Source organism: Chrysemys picta, chromosome 8 (assembly GCF_011386835.1).
Source record: "Chrysemys picta bellii isolate R12L10 chromosome 8, ASM1138683v2, whole genome shotgun sequence".
NCBI classification, from domain to species: domain Eukaryota; kingdom Metazoa; phylum Chordata; order Testudines; family Emydidae; genus Chrysemys; species Chrysemys picta.
The window spans coordinates 20,815,087-20,833,237 of record NC_088798.1 but is presented as its reverse complement, the minus strand read 5'-3'; the positions used below and the strand labels follow the sequence as shown (position 1 = coordinate 20,833,237).

Below are 18,151 nucleotides of genomic sequence, written 5' to 3'. Positions count from 1 at the left end.
CAGTTCACTGATGCGCCGTCTGGAGGTGATGGTGACCATTGCCCGATCCCGCCAGATCTTGCACAGGACCTGGGGAAGCAGGAGAATTCGGGGGGAGGGAGGCATAACAGAGCACATTGGTCCAGGGAATGAGAAAGGCATCTCCCTGCGAGCTGGAACTGAGGGCGGTAGAAGAGTGGAAAGTTTGTGGTTGGTTGCTGTGGCAAAGAGGTCCCATCGAGGCATGCCCCACTGGCGAAAGATGGAGCAGATCGTGGATTTCCCACTCATGATTGGCATGGAAGAAGTGACTGAGCTCGTCCACTAGAAAGTTGCTCATGCCAGGAAGGTGTACAGCATGGAGGGTGATGCTGTGCCGGAGGCACCAATTCCAAAGGTGAATGCCCTCCACACAGAGGGAGGGGGACCAGGCCCCGCCCTGCTTGTTGACATAGACGACCGCCGCCATGTTGCTGGACAACACCTGGACATGGCAGGAACAGAGGAGTGGCAGAAAGGCCCGGGAGGCAAAACGAATGGCACTTAGTTCCAGAATGCTGTTGTGCATCCTTGCCTCTCGGGGTGCCCAGAGGCCCTGGGCCATGCAACTGTCCAAGTGGGCTCCCCACTGCTAGCGAGGCATCAGTGGTGACAGTAGAGAGAGGCATAGGAAGTGCGAACGGAATGCCTGTGAGGACCGTGGACGGGTTGCACCACCAGGACAGGGAGGCCAGGACGGGGGGGGAGGGAGATGAGTGAGCTTGGTGAGCGCGTCCCTTTGCAGGTCATAGGTTGAGCATAGCTACAGTTGGAGGCAACGCATATGCAAGCGAGCAAACGGAGTGATTGCAGTACAGGCAGTCATATGGCCTAAGAGGGAGAAGCACTGGCAAACGCGCGTGCATGATCGGTGGTGTAGTTGTGCTATAAGAGCAGTAAGGGCAGCAAAGCAGTGTGAGGAGACTGGTAGGTAGCACAGGGATGGGGTCAGAAAGACGACCAGCACCACCTGTAGGTGGGGCGGAGGTATAGAGGCCCAGCAACCAGAGAGTGACCCAAGAGTCCCTCTGTTCCCTTAAGGATTCATCAGTTTTGTTACTGAAGAGTTTTTGGTTATTGAAAGGGAGGTCCTCAAGTGTGGTTTGGACCTCCTTCAGGAAACCACTGGACTGCAGCCAGAAGTCACAGCGGAACACCAGTCCAGAAGCCACGGAGTGGGAGGCAGTGTCAGCAGCATCGACCGCGGCTTGAAGGACTACCTTGGCCACTAATTTGCGCTCGTCTAAGAGGTGTTGAAAAAAACGGTTACCCACTTTTTCAGAACTGTTGTTCTTTGAGATGTGCTGCTCATGTCCATTCCATTCTAGCTGTGCGTGTGCCCATGTGCGCAGTTATTGGAGATTTTTGACTTAGCAGTATCCATAGAGTTGGCTATGGTGCCCTCTGGAGTGCCGCACTCAAGCGGTGGTACATCAGGCGCCGCCAGCCCTACGCCCTCTCAGATCCTTCTTACCAACAACTCCAACAGAGGGGCAGGAGGGCATATAATGGAATGGACATGAGCAACACATCTTGAAGAACAACAGTTATGAAAAGGTGGGTAACTGTTTTTTCTTCTTCAAGTGCTTGCTCATGTCAATTCCATTCTAGGGTGACTCAAAAGCAGTATCCACAGAGGTGGGCTCAGAGTTCACAGTCTTGCCGCTTGCAATATTGCTCTGCCAAAGCCAAGGTCATCTCAAGCTTGCTGGGTAAGCACGTAATGAGATGAAAACGTGTGGATGGATGACCAGGTAGCAGGTTGACAGATTTATTGGATCGACACCTGCGCCAGGAAGGCTGCCGATTATGCCAACACCCTAGTAGAGTGAGCTGTCAGGAGCACTGGCAGAGGCACCTTTGCCAGCTCATAAGCAACAAATAACTGCATTGACTTACGGAATGGCTTCATTCTGTCTATGTAGAAGGCCAGCGCCTGCCTGACGTTCAGGGTATGCAGCCTCATTCTTCATCTGACACATGAGGCTTGAGACAGAAGACTGGTAAGTATATGTCCTGACCAGTATGAAATTGGGAAATGATCTTGTGAAGAAATGCCGGGTGCGAGCGCAACTGGACCGTATCCTTGTAGAAGACTGTATAAGACGGTTCCCAGGTGAGCGCCCTGATCTCGGACACCTTGCAGGCCGCAGTTATAGTGACCAATAAAGAAACCTTCCAGGAGAGAAGCAGGAGGGAGCAGGAAGCCAAGGATTCGAAGGGAGGATGCATGAGCCTTGACAGCACAAGATTCAGGTCCCAAGGGGGGACCGGGTCCCGAACGTGTGAGTAGAGGCACTCCAGACCTTTGAAGAACTGCTCCACCATATGATGGGCGAAGACCGACCTGCCTTGAAATGGAGGGTGGAACGCTGAAATGGCTGCCAGGTGGACTTTGACCAAAGAGAGGGACGGACAGGCTTAACATGCAGCAAATAGTCCAAGATATCCTGCAACGGGGCCACTTCAGCCCAAATGTGCCACTCTGAGGCCCAACACGTGAATTGTTTCCATTTCACCAAGTAGGTTGCCCTGGTGGAGGGTTTCCTGCTGCCCAGCAAAACCGTTGGACACCAGCAGAACTCGCCTGTTCGTCCAAACTTAGCCATGCAGTAGCCAAGCTGTCAAGTGCAGCGCCGCCATGGATGCAGCAAATTGCCATGGCTCTGGGACAGCAAATCCAGCTGAAGAGGCAGCTGCAGCGGGGCTGCTGCCGAAAGATTTAGCAGTATGATGAATCAGTGCTGGCGAGGCCATGCTAGGGCTATCAGGATGTAGGACAAAGCAAACGTCTTCACCTTTACCAGGACCCTATGGATTAATGGAAGGCGTACAGCAGCACTCCTGACCACAGGATCAAGAAAGCGTCTGACAGGGAGTCCTTGTCCCTTCCCTCTGAGAACAGAACACATGGCATTTTCTGTTCCACCTGGACGCAAAGAGGTCCACCTGGGGAGTCCCCCACCTGTTAAAGATTAGGCTGACCACCTCCAGATGGAGCGACCATTCGTGACGAGACAAGAAGGTCCTGCTGAGGCAATTTGCCAAGACGTTCTTGCTTCCAGGTAGGTGGGCAGCTACCAGATGAATGGCATGCCACTCATACAAGTCCCAAAGGCTAAGCGCCTCCCGACAAGGGCCGAAGACCTGGCACCGCCCTGCCTGTTGATGTAATACATCGTGGTGATATTGTCCGTCAGGACCTGCACCACCTTGCCTTTCAGGTGGGGGCAACAAAGCCTGGCAGGCCAGGCAAACCACTCTGAGCTCTCTGATGTTGATATGAAGGGCTAGATCATGTCAAAACCAATGATCCTGTATGCTGAGCTTGCCCAAGTGGGCTCCCCAAGACCAGATCTGACACATCTGAGACCAGGATCAGTGACGGGGTCACAAAGGGAACTCCCTGCAGCACTGACTCAGGATTCAGTCACCAGTCCAGGGATGAAAGGATGTGGTTCGGCACCATGACCACTCGGTCCAGGGCGTGCCTACTGGGGATATAGACCGAGGCCATCCACGCTTGCAGAGGCCGTAGATGAAGTCGAGCATGGCTGACCAGGTACGTGCAGGCAGCCATGTGGCCCAGCAATCACACGCAGGTGTAGGCCATGGTGAGCCGGTGGTTCTTTACATGGGAGATCAGGTCCGACATGGCCTGAAATCACGCTTTCAGAAGAAAGGCCCTGGCCTGCGTGGAGTCGAGAATCGCTCTGATAAACTCTATGCGCTGGACTGGCGTTAACATGGACTTTTGCATGTTTATCAACAGACTCAGATTGCAGCAGGTGGAACGCACCAGATCAGGCTCCTTTGCACTTGCTCTGGAGATCTGCCCTTGATGAGCCAGTCGTCGAGATACGGGAAAATTTGGACCCTGTCTCAGATAAACCACTGCTGGGTGCCATGCATTTTGTGAACACCCTGGGTACTGAAGACAGGCCAAAAGGCAGTGCCATGAACTGGAAATGGAAATGGTGTCCGGCCACTATAAAACTGAGGATACACCTGTGCCCTGGGAATATGGAGACATGAAAATAAATGTCCTTTAAGTCGAGAGCAGCGTACCAGTCTCCTGGATCCAGGGAGGGGATGATGGAGGCCAGGGAAACCATGAGGAACTTCAACTTCTTGAGAGACTTGTTGAGGTGACACAGGTCCAGGATGGGTCTTAGTCCCCCTTTTGCCTTCGGGATTAGGAAGAAATGGAAGTAGAATCCTCGGCCTTCCATGTCCTAAGGGCTCCTTCACAGCCCCCAGGCGCAGGAGCTTTTCGACCTTCTGAAAGAGGAGTTGCTCATGAGAACAGTCCCCGAGGAGGGATGGGGGTGGGTAAGAGGGAGGGGCAGCTGTAAATTGCAGGGTATAGCCCCAAGATATTATATCCAGGACCCAATGGTCCAAGGTTACCCGCAACCAAGCCGAATGGTAGGAGCAGAGACAGTCGAGGAAAGAACACGGAGGATCTGGGTAACTGACTGGGGCGTCGCTCTCGAGTGCACCCTCAAGACAAGCACTTCTGGCCCCTAAGTGCTTGGCAGGACCTGGTTGCACAGGCGAGCAAGAGGAAGAAGGGCGGTGATGACTGAAACTAGTATCCCTTCTTCTTGCAGAGCACTGACAAGGCTGCCAGGGCTTTGGCGGTGGGGGTGCCAAACTCCTGGGCCAGACCCTGCGGGAGAGATTCCTGGAACTTGCACAGAGCATCCCAGAGATTAAAAATATATCTGTCCAACGGGGTCTGATGATTCGCCACCCGAAACTGTAAGCTGGACATTGAATAAATTTTTCTCCCAAAGAGATCGAGTCTTTTGGCCTCTTTGTTCTTGGGAATCGAGGAGGTGTGACTCTGTTTGTCTTTTTCATTGGCCACAGACACAATCAGCGAGCCTTGGGCTGGGTGGGTATAGAGGTATTCAAAGTACTTCTTTTCAGCCCTTTTGGAGGTGGGAGGGATGGAAGAAGGGGTTTGCCATAGGCCCTTGGCAATTTTAAGAACTCTTTCATGTACGGGTAGGGCAACCCAGGTAGGCACAGAGGCGGAGAGGACATTAAAGAATGTATCCTCCTGCTCCATCATCTCCTGCACCTCCAGGCCAAAATCCTCAGCCACGTGCCAAAGTAGAGCCTCATGTTCCTTGAAGTCGTCCAGCACGCTAGCCCTCAAAGGCCCAACAACCACCTTGTCCATTGATGATGAGGAAGATTGGACTGCTGGAGGGCATCCCGGGTGTTCTACCACCTCCAGAGACGGAGACTTAGGAATGGACACAGACTCCTTCGCCCGACCTCTGAACAAGTCCCCGGCACCAAGCCCGGTGCCATCGTTGCCGCCGAACGATGCTCCGAAGCGGCAACCAAAGAGCGCTGCGAAGGGGGCATCATCATCACCAGTACTCCCCATGCGCTCCAATAAGGCCACTGTGCTGGCATGGCCGTGCTACCACTGCAGTGCTGCAGACAATGGCCCAGGCTCTAGTGCCCAATCTCGCCAATGGGACCTGGGCAATGGGCTGAACTGGCCCTTCCAGTGACCAGGGAGGGGCCATCGACACCTGCGTCTGCTTGCTAGTCATGGCTACTGGTGACCTACGACCAGAGATGGGTGACGGTTGTCGGTACCGGGGAGATCGGTACCAGTGCTGGGGGGACCGGAGCCGAGATGGGGAACGCTCCCACTGTGCTGGCGATCAGGACCAACGTTGAGAGGACAATCAACAGGAGGATGACCGGTGCTGGGAATAATATGTGCAGGTGAGTAGTGCCAAGGGGATCTTGACACTGGTCTGGGTGACCGAGGTCGAGTGTTGGACCTGTCCTGGGATCCACAACATGATGGGGAGGATTGTTGCCTCTTCTCCAGTGACTTGTGGTGCTCCCCTGCCCCTTTAGGGATCTTAGTGTCTGTCTTGCCCTCTTGGGGAGCCTGAGCCGAGTCCTGTGGCACCCGAGTCGTTAGTGGTGGAGGTGGAGACCTCTGCGCTCTCTGCACCTTGGAAGACAACGGTGCCAAGGGTGTGGGTCTCATACCGCTCCCAGGAGTCAGTGGCAGACCTTTGAGGGGGCTGGGAGCCCCAACCGGGGGGGCACGGACATGTGGCTCTGGAGTGGCCTGGCAGTTTGGCCCAGGTCCCTTGCTCGACTACCCTTGGGCCTTTTTGCTTGGTGCCAGAAAGCGGTTCTTTGACTTTTTCCTCCGCACTGGTGATGCCGGTAGCAACCAGCTGCCAGCAGTGTGCTGCGCACAGAGGCCGAGGTGCTCAGTGCAACCTGGCAGGCCGGCTTGCAAGCTGGACAAAGTGCGGACTCCATCAGGAGAGCCCTCAAACAGATATCCAATTCCCTCTAGATTCGAGGCCAAAAGTTTTTATAGATCTAGCACCGATCTTTGACGTGTGACTCCCCCAAGCACTTAAAACAGCTGCTATGGGTGGGGGGTCACTAACAGGCATAGGCCTATTGCAGTCTGAGCAGGGCTTAAACCTGGGAGACCGAGGCATGCCCCTCCTGGGGCGAAGTCCCTGCTGCAACCCTACTGCTAACTAACAATTACACTTAACAACTACTTAACTAATACTATAAACAAACTATTTACAAAGGCTTCAAAGCATAAAGTTGGTTGAGATAAAAACTGCTAGCCCTTGCCAAGCAGGGAAAGGCGCTCCGACTAATCACCATGGGCGGTAAGAAGGAACTGAAAGGGCGTAGGGCCAGCAGCGCCTGATATACTGCTGCACGAGCACGGCACTCCAGAGGGTGCCACAGCTGACCCTATGGATACAGCTAAGGCAAAAATCTCAGACAACTGCGCAAGTGGGCATGTGCACACCTAGAATGGAATCAACATGAGCAAACGCTCGAAGAAGTGCTGCTACTTATCGGGTGGTAGGAAGGCTTGAAAATCTACAAGATTGGTATAGGAAAGAAAGTCATATTTTGCCAGGATGGCCTGGTAACTGGCACTGCAGAAGTGCAGGCCCACAGAGCAGTAGACCTTCTACCCAATAAGACCAAGCTTCTTTGCCGCCTGGTCCGAGGAGGTGGAGCTAAGATGTTGCTGGTGGGCACATTCCATGGTCGCCTGGATCACCAAGGAATTTGGTGGTGGTCTATATGGTTGGCTGGCACACAGTATCTGCCCTTGGATTGTTTTGGGGTCAGGGCACAGGAGTCCAGAGTGTGCCAAACCGCTTGTGCTAGTTCAAGGATGGCATCGTGTATGGGCAAGGCAGTACGGGAAGTTCCAGGGGGCTAAAGAATTTCCAGGAGCTGATCGTGGGGTTCCTGTACGTCTTCCACGGGGAGGTTGAGGGCAGCTGCCATGTGGCGGAGAAGGTCCTCATACTGGATGTGGTAATCCGGAGGTGAGAGAGGAGGAGGAATGGGCATGTCATCTGGTGAGAAGAAGCGCCAGTGGGGACCGAGGGAGCCAATGGTGCTGGTGGCACAGAGGGCACCGGAAGAGCAGAAGCGTCGTGTGGATCCTCATAGACAGAGGGATCAATGGGAGGTGGACACGGGTAGTGCTGCAGCCATGACGAGAGTCCACAGAGGCAGTATAGGTCCCAGACAGACCAGTAAGGCCGAGCATACGGGTCACCGGGCATCAGTGGTCCCCGTGGGTAGGCGAGCCATGGATTGGCTGCTGGGTCATAGGAGGGCAGAGAGGGCTGGCTGCAGGGGTCCAAGCTGTAGGAGCGAGCCAGGAAGAAGGCTGGGTCCTGTTCAGAAGACCAGTCTGACTCTGAAGATGGATCTGGCTGAGACAGACCCATCAGTGTGGGGTGGGATGACGCAGGGCAGTCCATGAGCAGGAGAGGTGTTTCATAGCCAAAGATGGAGGACAGAGATTAACCAGTGATCCGGAATGCGGAGGAGAGCCAGCGAGCGGCAGCAGCAGTTCAGCCATCAGTGTCGGGGGGACAAACGTCCCGGTGTGTGCGCGAGACCAGATGGGCAGGCCGGATGGTCCTCGCAGTGTGGACAGTGCCAGAGGTGATGGTGTCGAGATGGAAACCATGGCTAAGGATGGTGCCAATGGAGCACGATGCTTTGATTTATGCTCCGAACACGCAACCCAACCTGGTGCAGCGTGGGGAAGTAACGCTGTATTTAGCAGCAGTCCCTGTCGGGGAGCCGCCCTTGTTCCAGTGGGTGTGCTTCTTATGCACACAATGGGATTTGGGCAGAGGTGGCGGTACCACTGGCGCTGGGTGAGAAGGACTGGGGGAAGCACCCGCTGCCGGTGGGTTCTCTGACAGATCCCCCGTTTCTGGATCCAAAGGGGCACATGGCCACATTGCTTCTTCCATGAGGAACTTCTGGAGGCACAGCTCCTGAGCTTCCTGAGTATGGGGCGGAATTGATCAGCAGATAGAGCAGCAAGCAGTGATATGGACTTTGCCCAAGCAGTAAAGGCAACATTGGTGCTTGTCACTCACAGAGAAGGAGCAAGGGCACGAACCACAGGACTTAAACCAGCTTTGCCTGAAAGAACAAGGAGCAATGGTCTGCAGTGGGGGAGGTCTAGTTGGATGTTAGGAAAAACTATTTCACTAGGAGGGTGGTGAAGCACTGGAATGGGTTACCTAGGGAGGTGGTGGAATCTCCATTCTTAGAGGTTTTTAAGGCCCAGCTTGACAAAGCCCTGGGTGGGATGATTTAGTTGGGGTTGGTCCTGCTTTGAGCAGGGGGTTGGACTAGATGACCTCCTGAGGTCTCTTCCCACTCTAATCTTCTGTGATAGTCCCCAGGCTGAAGAAGAGTCCCACAAAGGGAGGGAAAGTCCAAAACGGTAACAACTAGCAACTATCTGAATGGACAACTAACTACAACTAGAGAAGAAAAAACTATGTACAAGGAAAAAAGGTGAAAAAGGCAGTACTTGTAGCAAGCTAGAAGCACTTAGGAACAGGGGCTCCGATTCTGGCCACGCAGCAGTAAGAGGGAACTGGACCGGCATCGACCCACACGGCCTCTTAAAGCCTCAGATATGTGATGCAGTTGACACACGTGCAGGTCAACGGACACTGGTTCACCTGCGCACCCACATTTGGAATCCACAAAGAAGAAGGAAAGGTTTTCAAATATGTTATGCAAAATTGGAAAGTAAGTATTTGTATTTGTGTAATCTACACACAGTGCATTTTTTTTATCAGAGTAAAATTCACCCCTCCCATCAAAAATCCAGAGTGATCAGACTTTGTGCATTAAGTGGATGACTGGATAGAATTCACACCCATTGACATGCAAGTAATGATGCTACAGCACAGCCTCTCTGTGGCTTTTGTTTCAATTTACTGGCACGAATAATGTCTGCAAAAGATTCAACCCAATGGATCCACATAAATGAAGATCCAGAGTGACCCCTTTCCAATAACCTGCACAGCAAGTTACTGAGCAGCAAGCGAAGACGTAAAACTACAATGCACCAGTTTTCCATGCAGTAACATCCACTAAAGCGCAGTGAAAGTCCCGGAGTGTGGCATGGCATATTACTACTTGAAAACATAGCACACTAAGTAGATTCACATCCTCATTGTACAAAAAGCCGTTAGAGGATTAGGTTAGACCCTCGTGGGGCAAAAGTCTAATACATGACTACTCTGCCAATGTTTCTTTCTCTGTCTGCAGAGGCACTGCAGGTCTTGAGTGGTGTAGAGAGCTGTGCACAGATGCATCAACTTGGATGAAATTCATCCTTAATTTGGGATCTTAATTAAAAAATAATTGAATTAACTTTGTACATGAGCTTTGCAGTGCCCCTTTACTTTTCACTTCCACATCTATAAAATATATAGTGATAAATATAAACATAACTCTAATTATTGATACTCACTTAGAAATTGGATTGACACTGGCTTCAATAATTGTTAAACACTTACAGCACTTTATAGTTTCTGGAAAATCTTGAATCCCTAGAAAGAAAAAAGTTTGAAAGGTATTATAAGGATGTTCTATGAAAAACTGCTAAACTTGCTTTGCTTCTAAATATCTAATTTAGTCAAGTTAGATGTCTAAATCAACAGAGCCTGATGAGATACATCCTAGAATACTTAAGGAACTGGCTCAAGAGATCTCTGGGCACATTAGTGATTATCTTTGAGAACGGGAGAGATACCAGAGGACTGGAAAAGGGCAAATATAGTACCTATTTATAAAAAGGGAAATAAGGACAACCCATGGAATTATAGGCCAGTCAGCTTAACGTTGGTACCAAAATATAATGGAGCAAATAATCAAACAGTTTGTAAGCACCTAGAAGAAAATAAGGTAGTAACAGTCAACACAAATTTGTCAAGAACAGATCATGTCAAACCAACCTAATATCCTTCTTTGACAGTATAACAAGCCTTGTGGATAGTGGGAAGCAGATGATGTGATATATCTCAACTTTAGTAAGGTTTTTGATACCGTCTCACATGACAAACTCGAGAAATATAGTCTAGATCAGTGGTTTTCAACCTGTGGTCCATGGACCTCTGAGGGTCCATAGACTATACCTAAGATTTCCAAAGGGGTCTGGGTACTCCATTTGAAATGTTTTAGGGGTCCACAAATGAGAAAAGTTTGGAAACTACTGGTCTAGATGAACCTACTATAAGGTGGGTGCATAACTGGCTGGAAAACCATACTCAGAGAGTAGTTATCAACAGTTCACAATCAAGCTGGAAGGGCATATCAAGTGGGGTCCTAGAGGGATCTGTCCTGGGTTCAGTTCTATTCAATATCTTCATAAATGATTTGGATAATGGCATAAAGAGTACACTTATAAAGTTTGTGGACGATACTAAGTTGGGAGGAGTGGCAAGCACTTTGTAGGACTACAACTCAAAATGATTTTTACAAACTGGAAAAACGGTCTGAAATAAATAGGATAAAATTCAATACATCAACTACACAACTACAAACCGGGAAATGACTGCCAAGGAAAGAGTACTGGGGTTACGGTGGATCACAAACTAAATATGAGCTAACAATGTAATACTCTTGCAAAAAAAGCGAACATCATTCTGGGATGTATTAGCAAAAGTGCTGAAATCAATTAATGAGAAGTAATTGTTCCACTCTACTCAGCACTTATAAAGCCTCAACTGGAGTATTGTGTCCAGTTCTGGATGCCACACTTCAGGAAAGAAATGAACAAACTGGAGAAAGCCCAGAGGAAAGCAACAAAACTGATTAATGATCTAGAAATCTTGACCTATGAGGAAAGATAGAAAAAAAGTGGTTTCTTTAGTCTGGAAAAGAGAAGACTGGGGGGGAGGGCCTGATAACAGTCCTCAAGTACATAAAAGGTTGTTATAAACGGGAGGATGATAAACTGTTTTCCTTAACCACTGAGGACAGGACAAGAAGTAATGGGCTTAAATTGCAGCAAGGGAGATTTAGGTTAGAAATTAGAAAAAACCTTCCTATCTGTACAGTTGGTTAAGCACTGGAACAAATTACCTAGGGAGGTTGTGGAGGTTAAGAACAGGTTAAACAAACATTAGTCAGAGATGGTCTAGAATGATAATACAGTATCCTGCCTCAGTACAGGGATTGGACTATATGTCTTGAGGTCCCTTCCAGTCCTACATTTCTATGATTTTATCTTCATCAGAAGTTTTCATTATTAATGTAGAGTACCACTATAAATTCAGGTCAGCATTCAGACATAATAGGTTTTTGTATTTTTTTCATTATTAGTGATCTTTCAGTTGTATATGGCTAACCACCTGGTGCTAAACTTATATTCCTCTAAATCAACTATAGTATTTGGGCAAATTCTTCTGGCGGGTCCACAGGACAGTAGCCAACTTAGGTACCATCATTTGCAAAACTCCCACTGGATCCAATGCTGAGTACCAACAATGTAGGGTTATGACAAGTATTTTGTCTATATTTTGTGACTGTTACAGTTATGATTATAATATCAGAACTGGCAAAATTTTATATATTGCTTAGAAAAATCCTTTTATCCTAGAATTTCAGACAAGAATTCTTCAGTTAATGGTAATTGCAATTGTTATTCAAGAGCTATGTTGTGTCCAGCAAAGAAATGACTAGGCTATCACTTCTATATTGAACAGCCAGGAAGCCATGGTACACACTAAAATGCTTAAGTGGATCTCAATATACAGGACTTAAAGTCTAAGCACTCATCAAGCCTCACTGAAGTACAGCTTCTAACCCTACAAAAAAGATCCCCAGGTATAAAACAGCAGAAAATTATTGTGGCACTCAAAACAGCACCCTGGAACCCCCATATTCACCCCGCCATAGGGATACCGTAGGAAAGGTCATGATCTGCTGAAACCCATTGTTAGGTCAAAATATGTATATTGTTAGTGTGTATGAAGACATGAGATTTTGCTGTATGGTTATTATTGAAATATGTTGTAAGTTTGAGAGTCATCCACTGCCAGTTCTCCAGTGACAACAAAGGAGATGATCCTCTCCCAGTAGGGTGTTAAACAACCATTAATCAGCAGGGGAGTTTTAAACAAGAGATCTACAATGCTGTAAGAGAGCTGCACAAACATCACACAGCACTATGTGACTCAGCAAAGCCCACCAAGACATGTCTGGGGGCTAGTGTTTTCTAGGCACATGGACTGAAGATATAAAATAGGAGACACGGTATCATGCTTTTATCTTTCTCCTCCCTCACTTATGTTGGAAGCAACAAGAAATGCTTGAAAGACAAACACTTGAACTGAGGAGGTTGATCCCAGGCTTAAAGGAGAAGCCTGTGTATTAAGAACTATAACCTGCCTGTAACACCTAGTGGGGTGAGAAAAACTGTTTGATTCAAATACTGCATAGTCTAGTATGATTTAAGATTTAGACTGAGCACTTACCTTTTATTTTCTTTGGTAACTATCTCTAACCTTTTGCGCCTGCCACTTATAATTATTTAAAATCTTTCTCTAGTTAATAAAGCTGTTTTATATTTTACCTAAAACAGTGTGTTTGGTTGAAGTGCCTGGGAAATCTCAGCTCAGTTTACAAAGGCTAGCAGGTGTCCTCTCCACATCGAGGGAGGAGTGGACTTGATAATAAACTTACACTGGTCAGGCTTCTGAAGAGGGCAAGATGGTATATTCCAGGGGTGCAAGGCTGGGGGCTTGGGAGATTTTCTGGTGACTTTCTCTGTGTGATTTGTGAGTGGTTCAGGGAGCATTCACACAATTTAGCTGGGTGTGGGGCTGGTCACCAGCAAAGCATTGTGAAAGACAGCCCAGGCTGGAGAATTAAGAGGGCACAACAGTACCCCAGCTGCAGATTGTACCCCAGGGATCCCGTCACTACTATACCGGACATTTCCTTAAGAGGTTAATTTCACTCCTATTCCATGAAATAACTTTCCCCTAACTAAGCTGATATACATGCAAATTGTGAGAGAAACCAAGAGAGAGAAAGAAATGGCTCCCAATGGTCTATGTAAGTGTAAGAATCAAGCACAGATATCAAAAAAGAAACAACTAATAATTACAAATGTAAGTGTCAGGGTGCATATCAAAGCCTGACTGATTTATTCAATTAAGTTCTATCCATTTTGGTTTAAAAACAACAAAAAGACTAAATGAGAGTGGAACTTAATTCCTTACCCCTTCTCACAATCCATTTACCTTTCTGAGAATTTATTACGAATGCTTACATTAACTACTTGCTTCTCTCCAAAAGAGCATGACTGGAATAAATACAATTTCAACTTGGTAAGTAAGCAAGAAAAATAAATCACAGATAGTTCAAAAACTGAAGAAAATGACAACATAGTTACTTAATTGCACAACCAAATTATGGATTCTAAGAAATCTGTTTGATATATATTGTGTTCTGTGGTCTGAAAAGGTGACATAAGTAGGCCAGGTTTTGTAATATAATTGTTAGTTTTCTCTATTTCTAAATCACTGGAGAGCCAACATGAATGCTGTCTCCTTTCACTTTCAGTATGTTTCTGAATAAAGAATGTAAAATGCCCAATTTTCAACCAGTCTGAGCCAAGCTTTTTTCTTTGCCCACAATTTTATGGGTGCAAAGAGCTGCAAAGAAATTTAGATTACATGGACATTTAAGTAAATGATTCATGAGTTTGCTACTTAGCCATAATTTGCTACTTAGCCACGTAGATGACAAGAACTCTGCTTATGTTTATAATTTGGGTACAAATACAGAAACTAATGTCTCAAAATCCAATTGACTAAAAATCTTACCTAAAGAGTCTATGTATAGCTTACTGTGTTCCTAAAGTGCCAGGACTGTGAAAGACATTTGCAACATCACATCTTGCCATTGTTCCCTATGCAGAACTGCCATTGAAGCCAGTAGGAATTTAACTTTTCCATAAATAGCAGGACATAGCTCAAAAAATTATAATCATGGCAGGTTAGCAGACTTTCAGGTATGGCTACTGGTGTAAATAGAAATGCACAACAACATTACTAGCAGCAAGAACTGCTGATATTTTCTATTCACTGACCCTCCTCCCTGACTGGTTAAAATGTTAGAATATTTTAAGTACTTTATCTGTCTGTATCAGTATGACAACTGTCTGTATTCTAAGTATTGCAAGTCATCAGTTGAAGTTACTTATGTTAATTTTTTTTATTAGACATGACATGGAAACAGCCTCTGGCTGTTTACTCTGTGAACGGAGTGAAATAACCCATGAGGTGACAAACCCAAATGCAAAATCAGCTATAGAGTGCTGACACAAAAAATATTACATCTGAGCATGTCACCCAAGGACTAGGAGATTACTGTCCTATGCTGTTAATGGAAACTAGTAGCTTTGTGCCATTTCCCAGCCACATTCTATTTTTTAAAGTAAAGTCTATACTTAAAATTTAAATGGAAAAAGGTTAATCTTTATTTTGGGGACGAAAAAGCAAAATGTCCATACCTGATATAGTGTGTTAGAATATACTTTATCTTCCCCCAGAATAAAAGATAAGATTTATTTTCTACTAACTAGTTCTGCCTTTCATTCCTTTTTGAACTGCTTTTCTTTTCCTACTTGTACATCCTGTCTTCTCTGGCCTCCTTGTTTATAACTCTAACCTTGTCCTTGGGTAAAATTTTCAAAAGCACCTTAAGACCAGTGATGGAGAATCCACCACAAACTGTGATAAAAATTTGTGCCTTATTTCAAATTTGAATTTGTCTAGATTTAACTTCCAGCCACTGGCTCTTCCTATACCTTTGTCTGACAAATTGAAGAACTTTCTATTACCAAATTTCTGTTTCCCCTGTAGGTTCTTTTAAACTGTAATCACGTCATCCCTTACCCTTCTCTTTGAGCAAGGAAAGTGGACACTGAGGGTTATCTGTCCTGCTATACTCCATGGAGATGAGCAGGGGACCCAGGTGCTGATTTTATTCATTCATTTCATTATCAGTAGTTTAGCCCCATAATCCTGCTTCAGAAGGGAGAAGGAAATTGAAATATTTTCAAAGAAATCTCCAAGCAGCAAGCAATTTCCCTGTTCCCAAAGAGGTGGGATTTGTCTCCCCTCCCCTGCATGGGTTCTCTCTGAGTCTCTCTATGAAGGAATTAGCCTGGGACTCAGGGACAGGTTTCCCAGAAGCTATACCCTCTCTTGCATGTAATCCATATGGGCTAGATAGAGCTGTGTTTCCTTTGGAGGTCTCAGCCTATTACCCCTTTTCGCACTCTCTGGTGTTGGCAATGCCCAGGGTGTGTCCAGTGCCCCTCCATCCATGACCCATGGGGAAGAAGAGTGGGAGACAGAGACTGAGTTCTGTAGTCAGAGGCATGGCTGCTTGTTCAGGCTAGAGAGACTCAGGTGCAATCTTCTATCCGGTGCACTGCCCTTCTAGTTTCACACCTCTCCTGGAGATGGGGGACGGGTGGCTGCTTGCCCCTGGAGCCAGCTCTTTTCCAGTCTTGCCTGGCTCCTGGCCTGTAGGAGGGTGGCACCAATGCAACCCCATTAGGCTTGGGCTTCAAGGGAAGCTTTATCCCTGGCTTTATCTTCACTATATAAAAAAGGAGTATTCTTAACTCAAAATAGCATGTCCTGCTAGCTCGTGCACAAACTATAACCTGCTTTGTCTTCACTAGGATTTTACATCAAGTTACCTAAGTTAAGAATAGGCCTTTTTTTTTTGTAGTGAAGACAAGCCCCCTGAAGTCTGCAGGGGCAGCAGCCACTGCAAACACCTCGGGAGGGGAAGTGGAGCCAAGGGGACAATCTCCCCAAAAGGCGAATGCAGCCCTGGGACGTGGCTGGGAGTTTAGACAGAAATTTATAAACCAAATTGTTAGTCAAAAATTTTGAAAAAGTTTGGAATTTTCCTCTGAAAAGCTCTACACCAGAGAGGTCTGGCTGAGCCATGGTCCACTTTGGAGACAGAATAAAATGGAGGGAACTTAATGGGGCAGACTGTCCCCCTGCTGCTAGTGACTGACAGGTTTGCCCCTAAAATGCAAACAGGATGAAGAAACGTATATGTGGACCTTAGCACGATGAATATCTACTCTAGTCACTGTAAGATTCACAAGGAAGCAGGAGTAGGAATCAAAAATATATTTTAAAAACAGTTTTGACCAGAATAAAGTGATTCAGGTGTACAGTGCTAAAGAATAGTTGTCTGGGTTTTGTTTTTGGGATCTTCACCTACACCAATAATGAAAATCTGCTAGAAAAGAATATCCAATTATGTAATATTGATACTTCAGTGAAAAACTGAACATAAACAAATCCATGCTATGGTACTGTCATCCTTAATCACACCATAATTCATGCTGAAACTTGAATATCACTCAAATTGTTTTAATTCCAACATTCAGATTCATTGTTGACTTGCTAAATGGTTAAACTATTTGTCACGTGATTTTATTTATTTTTAAATCTCACTTTATCTGCTACTGTATATTGTGCATTGGGAACATATTAATCCTTATAAAACATAAAATGAATTTCAGGTTGTATAGCTATTTTACGTTATCAAGGCCAAATTCTGGCAGGCATTGCATACAGATGTATACTGGAGGATGGGGATGAAATCTTTACTGACCACAGTGAAATGTCAGAGAGCCCACTAAAAGGAGTGGAACTACTTTGGCTGTTAACAGAAAGCAAAATTTAGTTAATTTGTTTTAGAGTTTTCCAGAAGAGTAATTTTTCATTCATTTAGCATTAAAATCTTATTACAGCAACACTATACAAAATGTTCAAAAATTTCAACACAAAATTTCACATTATTTTACTGTTGTGTTCTTACCATTTTTACTGATGTCAAGTTCCTTGAGATTAACTAAATTAGCAATAGTGGTTGGCAGGCTTGAAAGGTCGTTGTCTGGTATACTCAGTTTACGTAGAGCTTGACAGTTGAACAATTGCTACAACATGAAAAAGAACAACTGCAATTAACATGTTTTAGTAAAATTCAGTTTAGCATTGTTATTTACACACAGATGGAAAAATAACTGTATCATAAAAATACTTTTGTTATTTTTAGCCTATTATTTTGCTGTCCTCAATCAATCTATATTAAAACTGTTTGGGAATACATACTTACATATTACATTACACTTTAAACAAGGAAGATTACTCAGAGATAAATGTGCTGCTTACAAATAATTCCTAATGAAATATAGTTTTAAGATGGACCTTTATAAGTTTATGATTGCGATTATATGATGGGGTTGCTCATGATAGCAGGGGACTGGTCTTGATGATCCAGGAGGTCCCTTGCAGTCCTACAATTTTATATCAATAATAGAGCTATTTGAAAATTTTTCAGCAGAACTTTTTTCCATCAGAAAATGCAAATTCTTCAAAATTCAAAATCAAAAATGTTTCATGTGAATGTGTCAATGTTGCTGAAATTTTTGATGGGCAAAAGATGAAATATTCGTTTCAATTTTCTCAGTGTATTTCAATAATGCCAATAAGGTAAAATGTTTCATTACAACTTTATATTTCAATTAAATTTGCTTCAATTTTTATATTACATTAAAATATTCATTTTAATATATTACATTTTTCATAATTTTCACTCCATAGGAAATTTTGAAATTTCTGCTTTTTGTTCCAATTCAAAACAATTTTTTTCCAAGTGTTGGAATTTCCAATGGAACAAAATCTCATTTTCTGACTAGCTCTAATCAATATATCAT

General features: G+C 45.8%; 1 protein-coding gene across 17 annotated transcripts in view; it reads right to left on the bottom strand.

The window, feature by feature from the left end:
- The window catches only part of LRRC7 (leucine rich repeat containing 7), a 349,370-nt gene that overhangs the window by 185,719 nt on the left and 145,500 nt on the right, over positions 1–18,151 (bottom strand). For all 17 annotated transcript variants that reach the window (XR_010589655.1, XR_010589656.1, XR_010589657.1 and 14 more), the window contains 2 exons: positions 17,254–17,371; positions 9,857–9,935 (listed from right to left, as the gene is read on the bottom strand). Coding sequence is in view for 13 of the 17 variants with exons in the window: in XM_008172560.4 (XP_008170782.1) it covers positions 9,857–9,935; positions 17,254–17,371 (197 nt within the window). In the remaining 4 variants the exon portion in view is untranslated. The remainder of the gene's footprint in view (positions 1–9,856; positions 9,936–17,253; positions 17,372–18,151) is intronic.